This window comes from Nerophis ophidion, linkage group LG27, assembly GCF_033978795.1.
Source record: "Nerophis ophidion isolate RoL-2023_Sa linkage group LG27, RoL_Noph_v1.0, whole genome shotgun sequence".
Classification (NCBI taxonomy): domain Eukaryota; kingdom Metazoa; phylum Chordata; class Actinopteri; order Syngnathiformes; family Syngnathidae; genus Nerophis; species Nerophis ophidion.
This window is the reverse complement of record NC_084637.1, coordinates 1,218,660-1,237,294: the sequence shown is the minus strand read 5'-3', so window position 1 is coordinate 1,237,294 and position 18,635 is coordinate 1,218,660. Positions and strand designations below refer to the sequence as shown.

At 40.4% G+C, this 18,635-nt stretch overlaps 1 protein-coding gene across 4 annotated transcripts in view; it reads right to left on the bottom strand.

Annotated features, from left to right (window-relative positions):
* Nucleotides 1-18,635, bottom strand: part of xdh (xanthine dehydrogenase) — a 59,269-nt gene that overhangs the window by 33,004 nt on the left and 7,630 nt on the right. The window contains exons 4-14 of one of the 4 annotated variants that reach the window (XM_061889967.1): nucleotides 8,594-8,690; nucleotides 6,503-6,611; nucleotides 6,095-6,221; nucleotides 4,945-5,006; nucleotides 4,803-4,877; nucleotides 4,653-4,733; nucleotides 2,461-2,605; nucleotides 2,277-2,369; nucleotides 2,050-2,201; nucleotides 1,878-1,971; nucleotides 1,664-1,773 (exon numbers count right to left, since the gene is read on the bottom strand). In XM_061889967.1, the coding sequence (XP_061745951.1) occupies nucleotides 1,664-1,773; nucleotides 1,878-1,971; nucleotides 2,050-2,201; nucleotides 2,277-2,369; nucleotides 2,461-2,605; nucleotides 4,653-4,733; nucleotides 4,803-4,877; nucleotides 4,945-5,006; nucleotides 6,095-6,221; nucleotides 6,503-6,611; nucleotides 8,594-8,690 (1,145 nt within the window). Of the gene's footprint in view, nucleotides 1-1,663; nucleotides 1,774-1,877; nucleotides 1,972-2,049; nucleotides 2,202-2,276; nucleotides 2,370-2,460; nucleotides 2,606-4,652; nucleotides 4,734-4,802; nucleotides 4,878-4,944; nucleotides 5,007-5,108; nucleotides 5,152-6,094; nucleotides 6,222-6,502; nucleotides 6,612-8,593; nucleotides 8,691-18,635 lie in introns of those variants that run through there. The other 3 variants (XM_061889968.1, XM_061889969.1, XM_061889970.1) reach the window with 3 other exon arrangements.

The window sequence follows — 18,635 nt, the reverse complement described above, 5'->3', positions numbered from 1 at the left end:
ACTTACTATGTCATCTAATTACTTACTATGTCATCTAATTACTTACTATGTCATCTAATTACTTACTATGCTCATCTAATTACTTACTATGTCATCTAATTACTTACTATGCTCATCTAATTACTTACTATGTCATCTAATTACTTACTATGTCATCTAATTACTTACTATGCTCATCTAATTACTTACTATGTCATCTAATTACTTACTATGTCATCTAATTACTTACTATGCTCATCTAATTACTTACTATGTCATCTAATTACTTACTATGCTCATCTAATTACTTACTATGTCATCTAATTACTTACTATGTCATCTAATTACTTACTATGTCATCTAATTACTTACTATGTCATCTAATTACTTACTATGCTCATCTAATTACTTACTATGTCATCTAATTACTTACTATGCTCATCTAATTACTTACTATGTCATCTAATTACTTACTATGCTCATCTAATTACTTACTATGTCATCTAATTACTTACTATGTCATCTAATTACTTACTATGTCATCTAATTACTTACTATGCTCATCTAATTACTTACTATGTCATCTAATTACTTACTATGCTCATCTAATTACTTACTATGTCATCTAATTACTTACTATGTCATCTAATTACTTACTATGCTCATCTAATTACTTACTATGTCATCTAATTACTTACTATGTCATCTAATTACTTACTATGCTCATCTAATTACTTACTATGTCATCTAATTACTTACTATGTCATCTAATTACTTACTATGCTCATCTAATTACTTACTATGTCATCTAATTACTTACTATGCTCATCTAATTACTTACTATGTCATCTAATTACTTACTATGTCATCTAATTACTTACTATGCTCATCTAATTACTTACTATGTCATCTAATTACTTACTATGCTCATCTAATTACTTACTATGTCATCTAATTACTTACTATGCTCATCTAATTACTTACTATGCTCATCTAATTACTTACTATGTCATCTAATTACTTACTATGCTCATCTAATTACTTACTATGTCATCTAATTACTTACTATGCTCATCTAATTACTTACTATGTCATCTAATTACTTACTATGTCATCTAATTAGTCACTATGGTAATGTAATGAGTTACAATGGTCATGTAATGAGTTACAATGGTCATGTAATGAGTTACAATGGTCATGTAATGAGTTACAATGGTCATGTAATGAGTTACAATGGTCATGTAATGAGTTACAATGGAGTGTGAAATGTGGATGTCAGTGACAGACGTGGAAGGAGATGTTTACAGCAAAGTTGTACATCTTAGTGATATATGACATATATCAGAGTGTAGGTGGGCTTATTTACTGTTCATGTTCATATTTTGCTGTGTTTGTTGCATTTTTGGTGCGTTTCGCTTGATTGTAAAATATGTGGACGGAGAGGGGGTGTGACCTTCATTTGTTGTCAATATTCAGTGTTTTATCCTCCATAGTTAATATTGTAAATCTCATGTTCTTTATTTTCATGTACATTCTGGCTGTCTCATTCAGTAAAAAAATGTAAAATTTCATTCCATTTTCAATCAGACATTATTGTGAGGTTTTGTATTGTGTCCCTAAAAATAGACAGACACAGGTTTGTCTGTAAACGTGCCCCCCCCCCTAGCTGTGGTGTTGCATGTACCTTGGTGCTGTAGGGGACTTCAATGGAGAGCAAGACTTCTTGTGGTCGCAGCAGAGTCCTCCTGTATCCTACAAAGAAACTGTCGTCCATCCGAACCACCCGACTTCCATCTGACCAGCAGAGAGAAAAGATACGTTCCAAGGTCACACAAGTTCCAGACCTGAGAAGGTGAACACATCATCAGCTGAATTGGATGCGTTTATTTCTGGGCTACCTTTGTCAATCAATGTGAGTTTGCAGCCGGCCACCATAAAAACTGGATTAAGGTCTGATATGGGGCTGGCAGTCATGATGTTACCACCAATGGCCTAAAACGCAGCAGACATACAGGTGTTGAGCGTCTTCAACTCAGTCAACATATGCTGCAGCCGGGGTCCAACACTCACTGCAACGTTGCGTATCTGCTGACCGGCAAACCAGCGCAGCTGCTCCAGCAGGGCGAGGAAGACTTCGGTCTGGTGAGGAGGAAGCGTCGCTACGGCTTGTTTTAGCACCGATTCCATTCGGCTGAGAGTGCAGGCCGCACCAAACACGATGCCTGCCATCATAACACGAGCGTGTTTTCAAGCAGTTTGACTAAGTCATTCATATTCATTTGGAGTTAGGGACTCACCATCACTGCTGTGTTCCACACTGTGGAGCTCAGGGATGAATGCTGGTGCCAGAATGACTGGATACAATATGTTCTTGAACTTGACTTCTATACCTGCACTCACATGCACACACACGGTAAACTGCTACTGCGTGCGTGCGTGTGCGTGTGTGTGTGTGTGTGTGTGTGTGTGTGTTATACGCACCCACTTCAGTGTTTCCTACCACCACTCGGGCTTCGGGATGTTTCCATTTCAGATGCAGAAAGGTGTCCAGGGTGTCAGGCTGCAGCCACACCGTCCTCTTGTTTTGGAAGCGCAGTGAACATGTCTTCTGATTTTTGCTAAGAGCCTAGATGGGTCAAGAGCAAAGAGCCATCAACATTAAGTTGGGCTGTGTCTGAATCCATGACTTAGGTAGTGGCAATTAACAACTGTTATAGGGAAGATAATAGATGAAGCGCATAATTCGGGACAGTCACTGTCTTGATGTTCTCCCTCAGAAACTACAAAAGCAGTCAAGTTGTCACCTTGTGTAAATGCTAAATAAAAAGAGAATACAACAAATCCTTTTCAACTTATATTCCATTGAATAGACTGCAAAGACAAGATACTTAACGTTCAAACTGGTAAACCTTGTTATTTTTTGCAAATATTAGCTCATTTGCAATTTGATGCCTGCAACAAGTTTAAAAAAAGCTGGCACAAGTGGGAAAGTTGAGGAATGCTCATCAAAGACTTATTTGGAACATCCCACAGGTGAACAGGCTAATTGGGAACAGGTGGGTGCCATGATTGGCTATAAAAGCAGCTTCCATGAAATGCTCACTCATTCACAAACAAGGACGGGGCGAGGGTCACCACTTTGTCAACAAATGCCTGAGCAAATTGTTTAAGAACAACATTTCCCAAGCAGCTATTGCAAGGAATTTAGGGATTTCAACATCTACGCTCTGTAATGTCATCAAAAAGGTTGAGAGAATCTGGATAAATCACTGCACGTAAGCCATATTACACACCTTCAATCACTCAGGCGGTACTGCATCAAAAAGCCACATCAGGGAGTAAAGGATATCACCACATGGGCTCAGGAAAACTTCAGAAAACCACTGTCAGTAACTACAGTTGGCTGTTACATCTGTAAGTGCAAGTTAAAACTCTACTGTGCAAAGCCAAAGCCATATATCAACAACACCCAGAAACGCAGCCGGATTTGCTGGGCTCGAGCTCATCTAAGATGGACTGATGCAAAGTGGAAAGGTGTTCTGTGTCCACATTTCAAATAGTTTTGGAAACTGTGGATGTTGTGTCCTCTGGCCCAAAGAGGAAAAGAATCATCCGGATTGTTCTGGGGTGAAAGTCTTCTAGGCAGCATGTGTGATGGTATGGGGGTGTATTAGTGCCCAAGGCATGGCTAACTTACACATCTGTGAAGGCACCATTCATGCTGAAAGGTACATACAGCTTTGGGAGCAACATATGTTGCCATCCAAGCAACATCTTTTTCATGGACGCCCCTGCTTATTTCAGTGAGACAATGCCAAGCCAGGTGTTACAACAGCGTGGCTTCATAGTAAAAGAGTGCGGGTACTAGACTGGCCTGCCTGTAGTCCAGACATTGAAAATGTGTGCAGGCTAAAATATGAGGCAGGAGACTGTTGAAAGAATTCCACTTCAAAAATGTGTCTCATCAGTTCCCAAACCTGCACTGAGTGTTCAAAGGAAAGGCCATGTAACACACTGGTAAAAATTACTTTTTTGCCATGTGTTGCTGCCATTACATTCTAACTTCATGATGATTTACAAAAAAGAAGAAAGTTTGTCAGTGTGAAGATGAAATATCTTGTCTTTGCAGTCTATTCAATTGAATATAAGTTGAAAAGGATTTCTTGCATTCTCTTTTTATTTAGCATTTACACAAGGTGACAACTTAACTGCTTTTGGGCTTTGTAAATGGAGCAATCGTAATAAAACTCTGAAAGCAGCGTTTTGTATTATTTTGTTTTTGTCAAAAAAAAGAAGAGTGAAGTAAAAGAATGTTGATGTTTGGGCTGTGCAAGCGTGACTTCAAGTCAGGAAGATTCATCTCAGTGGGAGACATCGCTTTAAGACACAAGTGCTTCCAGTTAGGAGCTCCGTCACAGAACAGTCTACGTTTGTAAGTCGAGGTATTTCAGTAAAATATTTGGAATGATCAATGAGTGAGTACTTATTGCGTACTAAAGAATCGGTGTCACATGCTAAAAACCTGAGACTAATCCCTTCAAGCTAGGCCACTTTACAGTTCTTCCCTCCCCACACCAGAACTCAGGCCTGCATCTCTGCTAGTGTTGGACTGCAGACCCAGCCTTGACGCTGAAAGCAGGCCGGTCAGGTGTGTCTGTGGGCGCTCTTCTCACCATCAGCTCCGGTGGAAAGATGACCTCCTGCGTGGGGTCAAGCGGTGCAAAGCCAGCGGCGTTGAACAGCAAGGCGGACGGCTGGAGATATTTGAGGAGAGTCTGAAAGGCTGCACCTCACACTTCCACACAACTGACGTCCACCTCTACCTTCTCATGGTCTACTTCCTGCTCGCTCATACAGCAGCCATCGTTCTGACCCCTCCTTCCACAGCATCCGCCCTCCTGCAGGAAGTTCAACACGGCCGTCAGATGACGGACATGACATGACAGGAAGTTGGTGGTTCCTCACCACGGTAAAAGTCTTATAGGCCTCCAGGATGGGTCGATATCCAGTGCAGCGGCAAAGGTTTCCTTGGAGGAAATAAGTACATTTGGTTGAAATCCTGCACACCTGCCTTAAGTGCACCTGGCAGCTTTACCTTGGAAGCCCTCCTCCATGTCAGCCTTTCTTACCTTGGAAGGCCTCCTCCACGTCGGCCATTCTTACCTTGGAAGGCCTCCTCCACGTCGGCCATTCTTACCTTGGAAGGCCTCCTCCACGTCGGCCATTCTTACCTTGGAAGGCCTCCTCCACGTCAGCCATTCTTACCTTGGAAGGCCTCCTCCACGTCAGCCATTCTTACCTTGGAAGGCCTCCTCCACGTCAGCCATTCTTACTTTGGAAGGCCTCCTCCACGTCAGCCATTCTTACTTTGGAAGGCCTCCTCCACGTCGGCCATTCTTACCTTGGAAGGCCTCCTCCACGTCGGCCATTCTTACCTTGGAAGGCCTCCTCCACGTCGGCCATTCTTACTTTGGAAGGCCTCCTCCACGTCGGCCATTCTTACCTTGGAAGGCCTCCTCCACGTCGGCCATTCTTACCTTGGAAGGCCTCCTCCACGTCGGCCATTCTTACCTTGGAAGGCCTCCTCCACGTCGGCCATTCTTACTTTGGAAGGCCTCCTCCACGTCGGCCATTCTTACCTTGGAAGGCCTCCTCCACGTCGGCCATTCTTACCTTGGAAGGCCTCCTCCACGTCGGCCATTCTTACCTTGGAAGGCCTCCTCCACGTCAGCCATTCTTACTTTGGAAGGCCTCCTCCACGTCAGCCATTCTTACCTTGGAAGGCCTCCTCCACGTCAGCCATTCTTACCTTGGAAGGCCTCCTCCACGTCAGCCATTCTTACTTTGGAGGGCCTCCTCCACGTCAGCCATTCTTGCCTTGGAAGGCCTCCTCCACGTCAGCCATTCTTACCTTGGAAGGCCTCCTCCACGTCAGCCATTCTTACTTTGGAAGGCCTCCTCCACGTCGGCCATTCTTACTTTGGAAGGCCTCCTCCACGTCGGCCATTCTTACTTTGGAAGGCCTCCTCCACGTCGGCCATTCTTACCTTGGAAGGCCTCCTCCACGTCAGCCATTCTTACTTTGGAAGGCCTCCTCCACGTCAGCCATTCTTACCTTGGAAGGCCTCCTCCACGTCCGCCATTGTGGGCGTGGCCTTGCTCCTGAGCAGCGCGTACATGGACATGACCAGGCCTGGCGTGCAGAAGCCGCACTGCGAGCCGTGAGCCTTCGCTATTCTCTCCTGAGAAGAAAAGGATAATTTCTTTCTTTTAATCACCGTGTCTGATCCCTGTTTACTTGTTTTTATTTTATACTTAAATAAGAATTTAATAGTTAAAAAGACCATACAACTTCCGAGCAGTAAATCTGTCAATCAATCAATCAATGTTTACTTAAATAGCCCTAAATCACCAGTGTCTCAAAGGGCTGCACAAGCCACAACCACATCGTCTTGGAGGTGTTGATTCTCATCCCCGTGGCTTCCCTATCCCTTCACCAAACTGACAACAGAAGGACAAGTACCTGCACAGGATGCAGTTGCCGAGCAACACTGCCAATTCCTTCCACAGTGGTCACGGCAGTCAGGTGCAAGGAACAGATGGGCGCCAGGCAGGCGTTGACGGCATGATGACTGAGCACAGCTGAGGACTCATCTGCTTCACAATAGCAACACTTTTAAATCGCTTTGTTGCACACGTCCAACACATGACTGCAGGGTAGCAGCACACACACACGCACGCACGCACGCACGCAGACACACACACACACACACACAGACAGACAACACACACACACACATACACAGACAGACACACACACACAGACACATACACACAGAGACACACACAGACACATACACACGGACACACACAGACAAATACACACACACACACACACGCACACACACATACAGACACACCCACACACAGACAGACACACACAGACAGACACACACACACAGACAGACACACACAGACACACACAGACAGACACAGACACACAGACAGACAGACACACACAGACAGACACACACACACACACACACAGACACACACACACAGACAGACACACACAGACACACAGACACACACAGACAGACACACACACACAGACACACACACACACACACACACACACAGACACACACACACACACAGACACACACACACACACACACACACACACACAGACACACACACACACACAGACACACACACACACACACACACACACACAGACACACACAGACACACACAGACACACAGACAGACAGACACACACAGACAGACACACACACACACACACAGACACACACACACAGACAGACACACACAGACACACAGACACACACACACACACAGACACACACACACAGACAGACACACACAGACACACAGACACACACACAGACACACACACACACACAGACAGACACACACACACACAGACATACACACACACACACAGACAGACACACACAGACACACAGACACACACACACACACAGACAGACACACACACACACAGACATACACACACAGACACACACACACACAGACAGACACACACAGACACACAGACACACACACACACACACACAGACACACAGACACACACAGACAGACACACAGACACACACACAGACAGACACACACACACAGACACACACACACACACAGACAGACACACACAGACAGACACACACACACACACACACAGACATACACACACAGACACACACACACACAGACAGACACACACAGACACACACACACACAGACACACAGACACACACACACAGACAGACAGACACACACAGACAGACAGACAGACACACACAGACAGACACACACACACACACACACACACACAGACAGACACACAGACACAGACACACACACACACAGACATACACACACAGACACACACACACACACACAGACACACACAGACAGACACACACAGACACACAGACACACACAGACAGACACACAGACACACACACACACACACACACACACACACAGACAGACACACACACACACAGACATACACACACACACACAGACAGACACACACAGACACACAGACACACACACACACACACACAGACAGACACACACACACACAGACATACACACACAGACACACACACACACAGACAGACACACACAGACACACAGACACACACACACACACACAGACACACACAGACAGACACATACACACAGACACACAGACAGACACACACACACAGACACACACACACACAGACAGACACACACACACACACACACACACACACAGACATACACAGACAGACACACACACACACAGACAGACACACACAGACACACACACACACAGACACACAGACACACACACACACACAGACAGACACACACACACAGACAGACACACACACACAGACACACACACACACACACACACACACACAGACATACACAGACAGACACACACACACACAGACAGACACACACAGACACACACACACAGACACACACACACACACAGACAGACACACACACACAGACAGACACACACAGACAGACACACACACACACACACACACACAGACCCCAAGCAGGATACAGTAACTGTTGCGTGTCTGGTTGACATTTGGACAAGACAACAGTGCACGCTCCACAACCGCCTTCAGCACAACCCAGCTTGGTTCCCTGGAGGCCCACTGAAAAAGACACAGTGATGCGTAGAATTACACAGAGAATGGTTGGTGCTGACGAGGAGGGTTTTATGGAAGCTTGAAAAGAGTCATGAGACCACCTTGCAACATCACAAGGAGCCACGGGGTTTGTGTGTGTGACTGATGGATTTCTTTGCAATTGTTCCAAGCACAAAAAAGACACTTCTGCTTTGTTGAAATTGTGACTTCATGCATTTTTCAGTTTTGCGCTTGTCCTTAAGCTCAGGGGTCGGCTGGAACTTACTGGAAGTGACTTTGTCTGCGTGCCAGTGTAAACCCTGGCCTGCTCAGCAGCACATGGACATTGACAACCATGGACCAATGCACATGAAGATCTGAGGGCTCTTTTTATGACCTTTTCTGTCTTCTATGTCTTTTATCTTGCACCAAGAAGAATTACTCTTTTTTGAACCCGTTCTCAAACAATGGCAATAAAAACTGTTCAGATTGAGATTGAGATGAGGGGCGTGGAACAGGGTTACACTGAGGGCCACATCGCAGTGATGGCTGCCCTAGGAGGGCCACTCTTAAGCGTATATCATTCATCAACACAAATGTAGAAGACTTCACCTCAAGATATTATTGAATATCAGATTTGTATCACATACGCTGTAAGAAATAGATTTTTCAGTAAAAAACAAAAACACTGGCAGCTGAGTGGCCGCCACAACTTCACCATAACATTCTTGATGGTTTCTACAACATATTACTGTACATGGAAAAACAGTACTATAGTTTTTTTTTACTGTACAATCCTGGCAACTGAGCTGCCAGTCAATTGTTTTTTTACTGTAAAATCTATTGTCATTTCTGCAGTGTACAATTAGATGAAGAACTTGCTTTGATATAACTCACATATTTATTTTGTTTTCATTTGAAAAAGTTTGAAATGAATGATAGTATTATATTTGTTGCATTTAGTGTTGTCCAGAGACCAATATTTTGGTACCGCTACCAAAATACTTTTTGTTACTTTTCTAAATAAAGAGGACCACAAAAAATGTCATTATTGTCTTTAATTCAACAAACAATCGTAGAGTACATAAAAGATATGTTTATTATTGCAATTTAGTCCTTAAATAAAATGTTGAACATACTAGACTATTTGTCTTTTAGTAGTAAGTAAACAAACAAAGTGTCAATTGTGTCATTTATACAACTATTATTTTGTACACATTATGAGGGACAAGTGCTAGAAAATGAATTATTAATCTACTTGTTCATTTACTGTTAATATCTGCTTACTTTCTCTTTGACATGTTCTATCTACACTTCTGTTCAAATGTAATAATCACTTATTCTTCTCTTCTTTGATACTTTATATTAGTTTTGGATGATAGCACACATTTAGGTATGGATCTGACACCAAGTAGTTACAGGATCATACTCTGGTCAACATTTAAAGTTAAAGTAGCAATGATTGTCTCACACACACACTGGGTGTGGCAAAATGTGTCCTCTGCATTTGACCCATCCCCATGTTCATCCCCTGTTCATTTTTAAACAGCCCCACAGCACATTGTAAAAATAATATTAAATAAACAAAAAAACAAAAACATAAAAAGTGTTATAAAAGAGCCAACAGGTGAAATGTAACAAGAAAATGTTGCAATGTTGACTCTAATGACACAAAGCTGCCATGCAGGCTGTTTCTTTCTTTAAAACATAATAATGAATCAAATCAATGACATTATGAATGATTGGCCTATTCAAGGCTACAATAACGTCACATTAAATATTCCACTTTGAGATATTCTTTGGGGAAAATGTTGCATATTTTGTGTTTGCTATGTAAAAAAGTAAGCTGTTTTTTTTTTTATTTGTTTTAAAAAGATCCCGATGGAAGGAGCACACAGGATTGGCAGACGCAAGGAGGATGCTAAACCGAGACATATGCTCAGGAAGTTTATGAACTCCAAATGTAAAGACCAAGTGCTTGCTCTCTCCAGAAGACTAAAAGCTACTAAATTCTTCATGACCAGCCAATACCCAAAGGAAGTGGTGGAGAAACCACGTAAGTTCATTCCAATTATGAAGTCCTTCAGGCAGAAAGGACAACAAGCTCGCCTTGTTGTGGATAAACTATATACGTCAACGGTGAGTTGTACACAAACATAGCGGCATAGCTCGGTTGGTAGAGCGGCCGTGCCAGCAACTTGAGGGTTGCAGGTTCGATTCCCGCTTCCCCCATCCTAGTCACTGCCGTTGTGTCCTTGGGCAAGACACTTTACCCACCTGCTCCCAGTGCCACCCACACTGGTTTAAATGTAACTTAGGTATTGGGTTTCACTATGTAAAGCGCTTTGAGTCACTAGAGAAAAGCGCTATATAAATATAATTCACTTCACAATTCACTTCACATGTGAGGAACAATAATAATGTCGTGCAGTGATTACATCATCCATATATTAGTGGATAAACTGTACATCAACGGTGAGTTGTACATAAACATGTGAGGAACAATAATAATGTCGTGCAGTGATTACATCATCCATATATTAGTGGATAAACTGTACATCAACAGTGAGTTGTACATAAACATGTGAGGAACAATAATAATGTCGTGCAGTGATTACATCATCCATATATTAGTGGATAAACTGTACATCAACAGTGAGTTGTACATAAACATGTGAGGAACAATAATAATGTCGTGCAGTGATTACATCATCCATATATTAGTGGATAAACTGTACATCAACGGTGAGTTGTACATAAACATGTGAGGAACAATAATAATGTCGTGCAGTGATTACATCATCCATATATTAGTGGATAAACTGTACATCAACAGTGAGTTGTACATAAACATGTGAGGAACAATAATAATGTCGTGCAGTGATTACATCATCCAAATATTAGTGGATAAACTGTACATCAACAGTGAGTTGTACATAAACATGTGAGGAACAATAATAATGTCGTGCAGTGATTACATCATCCATATATTAGTGGATAAAATGTACATCAATGGTGAGTTGTACTCAAACATGTGAGGAACAATAATAATGTCGTGCAGTGATTACGTCATTGCGACATCGCCATGGTGACGACTTGACGGATATGAATTGACATTTGGTTTTTGGAGCTTTTTAGTTCATTTTGGGACTGGACAATGTAGTTAAATGTTGGGAAACAGTCAGCAAATAATCTATTCTGGGTGGTATGTGTTTGTTTGTCTTGTGTGTTGTGCTGTGAATGTTGTGTTTGTTTGTCTTGTGTGTTGTGCTGTGAATGTTGTGTCTGTGGCTTTATTTGTGGGGAGATTGCTTTCCTCAGAAATAACAGATGATACTGCAGTTTTTAATTACAAGATGTTCATGTCTATTAAACGTATGGTATGAAGAGAATCAATCAAATATATTATGAATTTACTTAGGTCATATGGTTTATAGGAAAGATAATCAAGTTGGAATAATTAGTTATAACTGCAAAGGTTTTGCAGAAAACAGAAAAAGAAAACTTATATTTCTGTGGCTGAAGGCAAAAAAACAATTTATTTTTTGTCTTCAAGAAAGGCATTCAACAAATTTAGATGAACAAAAATGGAGAAAAGAATTGGATTTTCCCATTTTCTTTTCACATGGTCACAGAAACTGTAAAGGTGTTATGATTTCGATTAAAAAAAACATTTAATTTTCAATTGAACTCTATGGAAAAATACTCACAAGGACGCTGGTTAATATTAAATATGATTATTCAGGGTCAAAAGATGTGCATCTGTATGAACCAAATGTTGATGAACCTTCCTTTTTTGAAGAAATAATTGATATGTTGCAAGAACAACAAGGGGAAATTATTACTGTGGGGGACTTTAATGTTGCTTTGGATAATTCTGGACAGAAAAGGGAATTTTTCAATGGATTTTCATCCTCAATCTTTATAAAAGATTCAAAATGTTATGGATGCATTTGATTTAATTGATATCTGGAGATTCAAAAATGCTAGGTTAGTACGGTATATACATGAAGACAAAACCAGGTGAGTCGTATTGACTATTTTGTCATATCATTTTCATTGCTAAACAAAGTGACTGCAACATCAATCGATGATAAATTGGGCTCGGGTCATACTTGTATAGGATTAACTATTGCAATTGAAGATAATGCACGTGGGCCCGGATATTGGAAGTTTAATCAAATACTTCTACAGGTTGATAAATGTATTGAAAAAACAAAGCAATTTATTCCTGACTTTTTTTAAAATAATGTAGGATCATCAAATCCCCAAATAGTTTGGGAAGCCTTCAAATGTTGTTTTAGGGGACATGCAGTTGCGTACCCTTCATGGGAAAAAAAACAACTTAAAATAGCAGAACAGGAACTTACGAAAGGAATTGAGTATTTACAAAAAAATATAGATAGTAATGGTAATCCAACTAGTGAGCAACTAAATTCCTTTACAGCCAAACAAGAAGAGTTAGCAGACTTAGTTGAAAAAGAATGATTGAAAAGTTATGACTGCAACAGAGCAATCTGGATGAAAAAAGGTGAGAAGTGTTCAAAATTCTTCTTAAATATCCGAACAAAAAAAATCATTCTAAAAAAGAACATTTCCAAGCTTATTAAAACAAATGGAAAGGTATTGAACACACACACCACATTGTTGAAAGAAATGGAAAATTACTTTAAAAATATTTTTTCTAATCCGGTAATTCCTCCTGAAACTAAACTTTTTTCCCAGAAAATGATGAAAGAGAATTGAATTGAGAAGAAAGCCACTCATGTAAAGGCCTCATTAGAGAGAAAGAACTTGTGGAAGCTGTTCAATCTTTTCCTCCAGAGAAAAAACCCCAGGATTAGATGGAATACCTACTGAGGTTTAGCAAATATTTTATGAAGAGATTAAGAAACCATTGCTTTCTAGTTTTAATCACTCATATAAAATATGTTCTTTGTCTAACACTCAAACAGAAGGTATTATTGCTGAATCAGGAAATAAATGTTCAGTATAAAGACCCAATTTATCTTCAAAATTGGAGAGCAATAACACTTCAGGGTTATGATGCTAAGACACTCGCCAAATGTTTGGCTACACCACTTAAGTCTGTTTTGTCAAATATTATTCACCAAGATCAATCAGGTTTCCTTCAAGGAAGAAACATAGGAAACAATACTAGACAGGTATTAGAAATTATAGACAATTATAAGATGGAAAATAAAAGAGGATTCATTTTTGTAGCCGACCTGGAGAAGGCTTTTGACAAAGTTAGCTTACATTTTATTTGTAAAAGCTTAGTTCTTTTCAATTTTGGCAACTGTCTATTACATTGGATCAAGACATTATATAATAAAACTAACTGTAGAATGATCAATAATGCATACATCTCTGGGACAATACCTCTATTAAGAGGTCTAAAACAAGGGTGCCCTTTGTCTCCATACTTAGTTATTATTGCTATGGAAATATTAGCGATTAAAGTTAGATTGAATAAAAATATTGAAGGGGCTCATCAATGATAATATTGAAAATAAAATAATGTATGCAGAAGATACACGCTTCTTTATCAGCCCCGATCCTCATTGTTTGCGGAACCTTCTTGATCTTTTGGACATATTTTCACAGCAATCTGGGTTTAAGCTTAATTATGATAAATGTAAAAGTTTAAGGATCGGAAATCTAAAGTGAACGTCCTTCCGAAGTGAGTGTTTTGTGGCCAGAAGGAGCAGTTAACATACTTGGTGTTGTACCAGAGAATCTGGAAGATCTATGCTCAGTAAAATATGATAATCGACTAAAAAAAGATGGATAAAATTATGCAAATATCTTCAGTATTGTCAACTCGTTAATTATTCCTCAGTTTATTTATTTATTGTTGTCATTACCAGCTCCATCACAAAACTTGTTTCAGGTCTATGAGCGGAGGCTCTTCCATTTAGAAAAGATTAAAAGAAAGGTTTTGTACAATGAATATGAATATTGGAGCCTGAAACTTCTCAACCTTGAAGCTATGTGTCCGTCTTTAAAAGCATCAATTGTTCCAAAGATGTACTTCAACAAGTGTCCTGTTGGACAGAAAACATGTACTGGATCAAAAGAAATTGTATCTGTTTTTAAAAATGATCCCCTCCCATTTTTCTTAGGTAGAGTCTGCTGGGAAACATGGATTTGTTCATAAAGGAAACAATCCACTTTTACATTTCATGTGACAAAAAGAAGAGACGATATTTTGCAGCAGATAATATAAATGAACTCTAATATTGTAACAGATGGAAAGCCTTTCTTTTGGAAAAAAATGTTTGAAAGAGGAATCATTTTTGTCAATGATATTATTAATGAGAATGATACAATTATGAAGTATGATGAATTTAGAACTACCGTATTTCCTTGAATTGCCGCCAGGGCGCTAATTAATTTAAAACCTCTTCTCACTCCTGTGCTTACCAAAGGCATGGGGTAAAAGTAAGCATGCGCTAATTATTTTAAAACCTCTTCTCACTCCGACACTTACCAAAGGTATGCAGTAAAAATTTGAGTGTGATGTAAGCTTGGACCATAAATCATATGAATAGCTCTTAATCTTCTTTTCTTTATGTGATTTCAAATTACCGGTATTGAAATCAGCCTCCACCATTTTGAAACTGATGACAGGGGAAGTGTCACTCGTGACGTGACCAGTTTGACCCGGCGGTAATACTAAGCTAGCGCTAATTATTTTGGGAAGCGAGTTTGACCCAGCAGTAATTCAAGGCAGGTGCATACTATATGTCCTGCGGCCATTCAAGGAAATACTGGATGTATGCTGTAACCCTGTAACCCTAACTGGATGTATGCTGTAACCCTGTAACCCTGTAACCCTAACTGGATGTATGCTGTAACCCTGTAACCCTAACTGGATGTATGCTGTAACCCTGTAACTCTAACTGGATGTATGCTGTAACCCTGTAACCCTGTAACCCTAACTGGATGTATGCTGTAACCCTGTAACCCTAACTGGATGTATGCTGTAACCCTGTAACTCTAACTGGATGTATGCTGTAACCCTGTAACCCTGTAACCCTAACTGGATGTATGCTGTAACCCTGTAACCCTAACTGGATGTATGCTGTAACCCTGTAACCCTAACTGGATGTATGCTGTAACCCTGTAACCCTAACTGGATGTATGCTGTAACCCTGTAACCCTAACTGGATGTATGCTGTAACCCTGTAACCCTGTAACCCTGTAACTCTAACTGGATGTATGCTGTAACCCTGTAACCCTAACTGGATGTATGCTGTAACCCTGTAACCCTAACTGGATGTATGCTGTAACCCTGTAACCCTAACTGGATGTATGCTGTAACCCTGTAACCCTAACTGGATGTATGCTGTAACCCTGTAACCCTAACTGGATGTATGCTGTAACCCTGTAACCCTGTAACCCTAACTGGATGTATGCTGTAACCCTGTAACCCTAACTGGATGTATGCTGTAACCCTGTAACCCTAACTGGATGTATGCTGTAACCCTGTAACCCTAACTGGATGTATGCTGTAACCCTGTAACCCTGTAACCCTAACTGGATGTATGCTGTAACCCTGTAACCCTGTAACCCTAACTGGATGTATGCTGTAACCCTGTAACCCTAACTGGATGTATGCTGTAACCCTGTAACCCTAACTGGATGTATGCTGTAACCCTGTAACCCTAACTGGATGTATGCTGTAACCCTGTAACCCTAACTGGATGTATGCTGTAACCCTGTAACTCTAACTGGATGTATGCTGTAACCCTGTAACCCTAACTGGATGTATGCTGTAACCCTGTAACCCTAACTGGATGTATGCTGTAACCCTGTAACCCTGTAACCCTAACTGGATGTATGCTGTAACCCTGTAACCCTAACTGGATGTATGCTGTAACCCTGTAACCCTGTAACTCTAACTGGATGTATGCTGTAACCCTGTAACCCTAACTGGATGTATGCTGTAACCCTGTAACCCTAACTGGATGTATGCTGTAACCCTGTAACCCTAACTGGATGTATGCTGTAACCCTGTAACCCTAACTGGATGTATGCTGTAACCCTGTAACCCTGTAACCCTAACTGGATGTATGCTGTAACCCTGTAACCCTAACTGGATGTATGCTGTAACCCTGTAACCCTAACTGGATGTATGCTGTAACCCTGTAACCCTAACTGGATGTATGCTGTAACCCTGTAACCCTGTAACCCTAACTGGATGTATGCTGTAACCCTGTAACCCTAACTGGATGTATGCTGTAACCCTGTAACCCTAACTGGATGTATGCTGTAACCCTGTAACCCTGTAACCCTAACTGAATGTATGCTGATGCTTGTTCAAGCTTTTCTTTTAATCAACTAACTAGGAGTAATTAGGAAAAGATGGAAACAAATAATTAATTATGGAACTACTAAATTACTGGTTTGTAAACCTCTAATAAGAAATTCTAGTTGGGAAAAAGGAACTAAAATAAATAGAAAAAAAATAAAAAAATTTATTTAATAAAGAAAACTTTGAAGGCTGTCCCAAACAACACATATGGAAAATGGGAGGACTTTATTGTCTGCTTTTTGATTGATGCCATAATCAAACTTATCTTCAAAACTACTATCGATGTGCAGAATCGTTATTTTCAAATTGAAATTATTTATAACTTCTTACCCAGAGGAAAAATGTTAAAACTATGGAATATGACGGAGTCAGATGATTGACGATTTTGTTGTCAGGAATCTGAATCCAGCCTGCATTTGTTTGGGTTTTGTGATATTGTGTCTTCCTTTTGGGGGGTAAGTTGAAAACATTTGTTAAAGGATTGGTTTGTTTATGAAGCTTGATGTGGTTTCTGTTATTTTAGGAGAGTTTCTTGACAGTCATGACTTAGTCAATTTTATTATATTACTCGGTAAAAGGTTTATTTTTAAGGCCAAAAATAGATATTCACTTAATATTAATTTCTTCAGAATTTTTTAACTTAAGAAAGACACATGATTGAAAACCATAATGATACCAAAAAACATGAAAAAAGATGGGACATCCTAAAAGTCTTATTTTGAAAATGTAATGATGTTTATAGATATGCAACAACAGCAACATTTATGCTATCTGTTGTAGTGTTCCCTATTTTTGAGAGTACAACATGAAGGTGTGTGTTGCTGAGTCTGACTTGGACATTATCGAAACTACACCTGCTTTTAAAAACCTGAATTTCAGTAACAAACTGGTCTGGTAAAGATAAGGTTCTTTTTGATTTTATAAATAAAACAAAATAAGATAAATAAAAAACATTTTCTTGGATAAAAAACAATTACGTAAAAAATAGTAATTAATGTTAGTGGAGTGGCGCTTCAGGGACTGTGGGCCTTGCAGATTGTGTTATCTAAGTTGTGGGAACAACAACATTGCAGACTGTGTTATCTAAGTTGTGGGAACCGACATTTTAGTAGCAGAAAGAAACATCCCCTTTCGTGTGGATGAGTGTGGATGGGGGAGGGAGGGTTATGTGTGTGTGGGGGGGGGGGTTGATGCATTAATACTGAAAGTGTATCCTGTGTTTTGTTTGTTGATTTAATTTTTAGAAAAAAGAAAAAGAGTCATGAGACCACCTTGCAACATCACAAGGAGCCACGGGGTTTGTGTGTGTGACTGATGGATTTCTTTGCAATTGTTCCAAGCACAAAAAAGACACTTCTGCTTTGTTGAAATTGGGACTTCATGCATTTTTCAGTTTTGCGCTTGTCCTTAAACTCAGGGGTCGGCTGGAACTTACTGGAAGTGACTTTGTCTGCGTGCCAGTGTAAACCCTGGCCTGCTCAGCAGCACATGGACATTGACAACCATGGACCAATGCACATGAAGATCTGAGGGCTCTTTTTATGACCTTTTCTGTCTTCTATGTCTTTTATCTTGCACCAAGAAGAATTACTCTTTTTTGAACCCGTTCTCAAACAATGGCAATAAAAACTGTTGAGATTGAGATTGAGATG